Here is a 7,216-nt window from a genome sequence, read left to right as displayed (position 1 = left end):
ATTTGACTCGTTACATTTAATATTAAAAAATATATATTTTTTATTGTTTAATTAATCTTAAAATGTTAGTCTGCAAAATGTGCAGCAATTTAATTTATTTATTCTCTTTAGCTGATAGTTTGTGGGGTAGACTGTATAACTGCATCTCTACCAGTTTCTCTGCACTCCAGCCTCCTCTGTGCCATGTGAAGGGATTTTCCTTAATGCAGAAGAAATTATCTCCACGAAAAGGAGATCGGCCATCGCACAGTGGAACTAATTTTCTTCTTAAATAAAAATGAAAAAGGGCTACCTTAAATGCATCATGTTTTTAATTCGCAAGTTCATAAGCATTTTCCATTTCACAATCAGTTCTACCCCCAGGTCAGAAATATGTATAGGAAAATTTCCCTAATATAATATTACTGATAAATGCACCCATCTTGCGATTAATTTCATAAGTGCATGGAGGCAGGACCTCACAGCATTATAATATGTATATTATATGTAACGTGGTATTTTTCAATTATTGTATTTACCAACATCAAGACGTCACAAGCAAAGAAAGACCACACCATGGTGCATGTTTAAACAAGGAGAGTTTACTGGTCAAAACTATTTATTAAACAAATAAATCACATTTTTTTAACCCCCCAAAATAGACGTTCAAAGCAACACAGCGGCGGCCCAATATCAGGCAGAACTCCACTCTGTCGAGTGAGCAATCATAATGAAGCAGTTGGTTTTATTTTGTGGATTCAAGCTGCTCTTCATATTTTTGGCCTCCAGATGTCACCAGAGAGGACTGTGTTGAAAAGCTTCGAGTAATGAACCGTTTTTCAATCTCATCTCGGAAAACTCAGTCACATGGTACGAAGGGGCCCAAATGCACAGCTCACTGGAAACAGGAAGTAGGAGGGGCTGCCGGCCCAGTTAGGTCCCAATTTGTAGCCGGCCTCATTCCATCTTCCACCAATGGTCAGCCTCCACCTGGAAACTTACATAACACAAACATCACAGAGTACAAACAATGCCCCCGCCTGGTGTGGCGAGTAACAGCACCACACGGCAACAGGCAGTCTGCAGAGAAGGGTAGATTGGAGGCCAATATAGAGGGAGTTACAGTAGTCTAATCTAAAGGCAATAAAGGCATGGATAAGTTTCTCAAGGTCCTTACAGGGTATGTAAGGCTTGGCCTTGGCAATTTGGTGTAATTGGTAAAAGCTAGATTTAACTACAGTGGAGACTTGTTTGTCAAGTTTAAAAAAAATGTCCAAGAGAACATCCAGGTCGCTTACAGTGTCAGAAAGAACGGTGCAAACTGCCCAAGGGAACCTGTCAGTTGGTCCCTAGGAATATGGCTGTCAAAAACAAGAATTTCTGTTTTCTTTTCATTTAAAATGAGTGAGTTACTCAATAACCAATCCTTAACTTCTCTCATACAATCAAAAAGGCAGCGTAGCGACAGTAAGACATCCTCAGTCAGATGAAAGTAAATTTGAATATCATCTGCGTAACAATGGAAGGAAATTTTATATTTTTCAAAGATGCGACCTAGAGGTAACAAATAAAAGAAAACAACATAGGGCCCAACACAGCCCCTTGGGGCACACCACAGGAAAAGGGGGCAACAGAGGAAGAGTAATTTCCCATCGTAACAGCGAAGGACCTTTCAGAAAGGTACGATTTAGACCAACTAAGAGCAGTACCCTTAATGCCTACCATGTGTTCTAGCCTCGTTAAAAGGATATTGGAGTCCACTAAATCAAACGCTGAGGACAAATCCAATAAAACTAAAACCGCTGAGTGCCCTGAATCAGTGATTAAAAGGAGATCACTGAAAACTCTCAACAATGCCGTTTCTGTACTATGACATGTTTGAACCCAGACTGGAATTTATCAGTGATGATATTCGCATCTAGATGGGCCCGTAGTTGCAAAAGGACTGTTTTCTTGTTTTACCCAAGAAAGGAAGTTTGGAAATCGGCCTATAGTTTGCAGGGTCATTTTGGGCAGTGCTACATTTTTTAAGAACAGGTTGTGAGCAAACACATGGCAACAGTTGGAAGGAAAAACACCAAGAAACCTTTAGATGGGCGCTGATGTTCACTGCTGAATGGCACATCGGGTCCTGTTTTTTGTGGCTGCTTGCATCAATGTGTCCAGAAATGAAGACGGCTTTTCAGCAGCAAAGAGACAATATATGGAAATGTGACTGGTTCCAGTGCTGTGTTGCTGAAAAACAGTAGTCTCTTCGCAACACGCCATTACTGACATTATCAAGATAACAAAAAACAAACGAACCCCAAAACAAAGCACCAAATGGGAGGAGCTGTGAGCCGCTGCCATCTTGGATCACCTTGGTTTTCATCAGGGTTAAACTAGAATTTGGTGAGTGGGAACCTTAAAATCAGGTGTGACAGTGAAGTGTGAAGAAAAGCATCACTTAGTTATGCGATGATGATTATGTCATCAAATCAGGGGAAATTAATCAACTTTGTCTGATGGCAGCTGTATGATTGCTTCTCGATTTAGCTGATTTTTAACAGAGCGGAGAACAAAAAAGGTTCATGAGCAAATAAGCAGTTCAGTCTTTCTTTTTAAAAAGTGCCAAATATGATGGCTCCAGTTTGGCCTTATTTCATGGACGCAGAAAATTTTTTAACATCTTTTTGTTAAATTATCAGATACAACAAGGTATCAAAGCTGCAAAAACCAAATACATGACTTATTAATCACAAAGTGTTGTTTGTGTGCACCTTTGCATATATTTCTTTTTTTTTTGTATACATGTCGGAAAACTTCTGTTGCAGTAAATTACTCATCATAACATGCATAAGATAGATAAGATAAGATAAGATAAGATTAGATAACCTCTATTAGTTCCACGCGTGGGAAATTTCTTTTGTTACAGCAGTGGACAGTGCAAAGTTGCATAGAAAAATTAGAGAAAAAACACTGGAATAATATATCTATGAGATACTGTACACAATAGAATAAAATAAAATAAAAATAAAATACTATAGACAAATACAATTGAGTATAATACAACGATGCCAGAAAGAGTATTGCACTTAGTGTTATTGCACATGTGTGGATGTGTTTGATCAGCTGGAGTCTTTGTTGTGGAGTCTGACAGCAGTGGGGAGGAAAGACCACCGTGGGTGCTGCAGCCACTGAAGGAGCTGCTCAGTGCTGTCACAGTCTCCTGCATGGGCTGGGAGATGTTGTCCAACAGGGACGACAGCTTAGCCACCGTTCTCCTGTCACTCACCACCTCCACTGGCTTCTATTTTTTTCAGTACGTCAGGTGAAAAATGTATTTTGAGGGAGTGCTCTAGATCTGCTCATTTTTTTTCCAGGTCCATTTGATGTTTTAAAGATTCTTTCTTTTTCGCTATACTGTATGAAATTATAGCGCCACGTAAGTATGTCTTCATTGTCTCCCAAAGGACAAAAGGATTTGTGTTTATTATCATTTGTCCGTAAAAAAAGATCCACTTGTTCTTTTATATAACTCCGAAACATAGGATTATTTAAAAGTGATGGATTTGATCGCCAACTACGTAGAGTTGGGTGAGCTTCAGGAGGTGAAATCTTTAAATGAACATCTGCAGAGAGTATACGCGTACCAGTATCACAAATACTAACTCTGTTGACCTCCCTCGAGACAAGGAAATAATCAATACGGGAAAAACTCTTATGTGGATTAGAATAAAAAGTATAATCTTTTTCACCTGGATGAAGAGTTCTCCAAACGTCTATCAGCTGCAAGTCAGAACACAGTCCCTTGATAGCTTCTTGCTTTTTGGATACTGAGTTGTTGGGTGGTGGATTTTGATCCATTTCTGGGTCTATGCTACAATTAAAATCTCCTGCCAGAACAGTAAATGTTGTCAAATTGACAGATATTTCTTTTATAAGTTCTGAGTAAAAATTTTCCAGATATACATTCGGAGCATAAATACAGCCTATCAGAACAGATTCCCCATGTAAACGTCCTAATGACAAATTTACCCTGATCAACTTTAATACACTTTGTAAGAACAAATGGGGTATTTTTATGAATTAAAATTGCAACCCCTCTCTTACTTGATGAAAAAGAAGAAAAGCACACCTGCCCCACCCATTCTCTCTTTAGTTTTAGGTGTTCCACATCTGAGAGGTGAGTTTCTTGCAGGAGAGCAATGTTAGTTTTCTCCTTCTTAAACCAGGTCAAAATTTTCTTACGTTTAATAACATTGTTTATCCCTTTAACATTCAGGGAAACATACTTTAGATCACTCATTGCAGGATCAGTTTACTTAGATTATGTATTGTGGCTAGCGACAACAGAAGTATCAACCTTGTAGTTTAACTTATGAAACAGATTATGCTCAGATCTGCTCAAACACCAACAAAATATAGACATAAACAAAAATCTGGGTACTGAAAAATAATATTCCTGCAATAAACATTTATATCCCATATAACATTTCAAAAGGTGAATGTCTTCATTGTTATGATATGGTTGTACTCATCTACTATTACTATATGTTTAAGCCTCCATCTGACTCTGTGGGAGCATCATAAACAGTTTGTACTGTGATAACTACCCTACTGTACAGGTAGCTTGTTCTGGCACTGAAGTTATTATCTATCTATCTATCTACATACACACATACATACATGTACACATCGCATGATTTTGTGTCTTTAAGTCTTTAAGACATTCCTGCAGTTTAACTCATTGGTGTGTGTTATCTGGCTTCATGGACAGATAGAGCTGGGTGTCATCTGCATAGCAGTGTAAATGTATGCTATGTCTTCTAATGATGCTGCCTAAGGGAAGCATGTATAATGTAAACAGAATTGGTCCTAGCACTGAACCCTGTGGAACTCCATAATTAACCTCAGTGTGTGAAGAGGACTCTCCATTTACATGCACAAACTGGAGTCTATTAGATAGATATGATACAAACCACTGCAGCACAGTACCTGTAATACCTACAGCATGTTCTAATCGCTCTAATAGGATATTATGGTCGACAGTATCGAACGCTGCACTGAGGTCTAGCAGGACAAGCACAGAGATGAGTCCACTGTCAGAGGCCATAAGAAGATCATTTGTAACCTTCACTAAAGCTGTTTCTTGTGTGCTGAGCTCTGAAACCTGACTGAAACTCTTCAAATAACCTCTGCAGATGATCTGTTAGCTGTTTGACAACTACTCTTTCAAGGATGTTTGATATAAAGGAAGGTTGGAGATTGGCCTATAATTAGCTAAGACTGCTGGGTCTAGAGATGCTTTTTGAGTAAAGGTTTAACTACAGCCAGCTTGAAGGCCTGTGGTACATAGCCGATCATTAGAGATAGGTTGATCATATTTAAGATCGAAGAATTAATTAATGGCAGGACTTCTTTGAGCAGTTTTGTAGGAATGGGGTCTAAAAGACACGTTGATGGTTTGGAGGAAGTAATTATTGAAGTTAACTCAGAAAGATCAATTGGAGAAAAAGAGTCTAACTTAACATCAATGGTACTAAGAGTAGCTTTTTTCTCTAATGGTTTGCACTTCTTACACCGTACGGTAATACTTTTAATAACGATGCTTTTTTTAATCCTTGAAGAAATCATATATTTGTATGTGTGTTTTTTTTCTGACAGAAAATTTTAATGTAGAAACAAATGGGCACACACTGTCCTTTTATTTTATCATTTAAATATCAAAATTCATCTTTTGGTTCAACACTGTATTTTTAAAACTCCACACAGGATTATCGCAGTTTTCTAGTTTACCTTCACATCATATTTTAATATCAGAATAGTAACAGACATCTATTACAGTAAAGTGTGTGCTGTACTGATGGCTTGGCCTGACATGCGTTAATGATGCTCTTATGGGAACTATTATGGGAAATATAAAGCAGCAGATGTTGCTGAAGACTCAGTGCAGAAATCGGCTGCAGAAACAAGTTCAGAGTACTGGAGGCAGGCATGAGAGTAAATGTTGGACTATTTCAGCATTTGTCAGAAGAATGAGTGTGTGATGAGACATGAGAAGCAAACCTGTTTCTAGTTTTCAAACATTTGCTTTTTCACTTAAAGCAAGAACAATGGTGAACTCAACTGTGCCTTACTTTATCCTCAGCACATATATATATGTAGGAAGTTTGAAATACTTGTTCTTTGTGTTAATTGCGCTGTTATACTTTAGTATAGTTTTTGTGAACACGTCTCTGATTGTGGTTATCTGTGTGAACAGAAGCTTACATGAACCTATGTACATGTTTCTGTGCAGCCTGTTTGTGAATGAGCTGTATGGTAGTACAGGGCTGTTTCCGTTCCTCCTGCTTCAGATCCTCTCTGATGTTCACACTGTTTCTGCTCCTCTCTGCTTCCTGCAGATCTTTTGTCTCTACACGTATGGACACGTAGAGTTTTGTAATTTAGCCGTCATGTCTTATGACCGATATCTCGCTGTCTGTTATCCCCTGCACTACAAATCACATATGACGGATAACAAAGTAGTTATCCTCATTGTTGTCATATGGTTGTACTCTTTTGTGAAATTCACGATCACGTTGTGTTTAACCCTCCGTCTGACGTGGTGTGGGAAAATCATAAATGGGCTGTATTGCCATAACTACCTAGTTGTAAAGTTGGCCTGTTCAGACACCAACCTGAATAATCTTTTTGGGCTTTTTGGTATTGTCATCACTGTTTTAGTTCCTCTGCTTCCAATCTTCTACTCCTACATGAAAATACTCAAAGTGTGTTTTTCTGGGTCCAGACAGATGAGACGTAAAGCTGTCAGTACCTGTGCGCCTCACCTGGCCTCCCTCCTAAACTTTTCTTTTGGGTGTTTATTTGAAATACTCCAGAGCAGGTTTGATACGACCAGTGTACCCAGTGCTCTGCGAATCTTTCTGTCTCTGTATTTCCTCATCATTCAACCGCTTTTAAATCCGATCATGTATGGGACACAAATGTCTAAAATAAGACATGTGCTGTGCTATAAAATGTCGCTGTGATTCTTACACATGTAGGATGTTTAAATTCAAGTTTGAAGTCCTAAACTTTTCTTTTGGATGTTTGGAAAAACTTCTGAGCAGACTTCACACGACAAGTGCATCCAGTGTGTTTTGAATCACTCTGTACTTCTGATCATGTATACAAATGTCCAGCATCTAAAAACAATATGATCAAGTCTCCTTCCTCTAAAATATAAGCCATCCATGTAGCTGTGATTTTTCAT

General features: G+C 38.4%; 1 protein-coding gene across 1 annotated transcript; it reads left to right on the top strand.

The window, feature by feature from the left end:
• Positions 1–6,074: 6,074 nt before the first annotated feature.
• Positions 6,075–7,009, top strand: LOC102293282 (olfactory receptor 142-like). The gene has a single exon (XM_005950175.2). The coding sequence runs from the start codon at positions 6,075–6,077 to the stop codon at positions 6,990–6,992; it is 918 nt and encodes a 305-aa protein (XP_005950237.1). The 3' UTR covers positions 6,993–7,009.
• The last annotated feature ends 207 nt before the right edge of the window (positions 7,010–7,216 follow it).

This window comes from Haplochromis burtoni, unplaced genomic scaffold (assembly GCF_018398535.1).
Source record: "Haplochromis burtoni strain Fernald_Lab_line unplaced genomic scaffold, NCSU_Asbu1 Contig_752, whole genome shotgun sequence".
NCBI classification, from domain to species: Eukaryota; Metazoa; Chordata; class Actinopteri; order Cichliformes; family Cichlidae; genus Haplochromis; species Haplochromis burtoni.
Note: the sequence above shows the minus strand (reverse complement) of the source record. Positions and strands in the feature narration are given on the sequence as shown.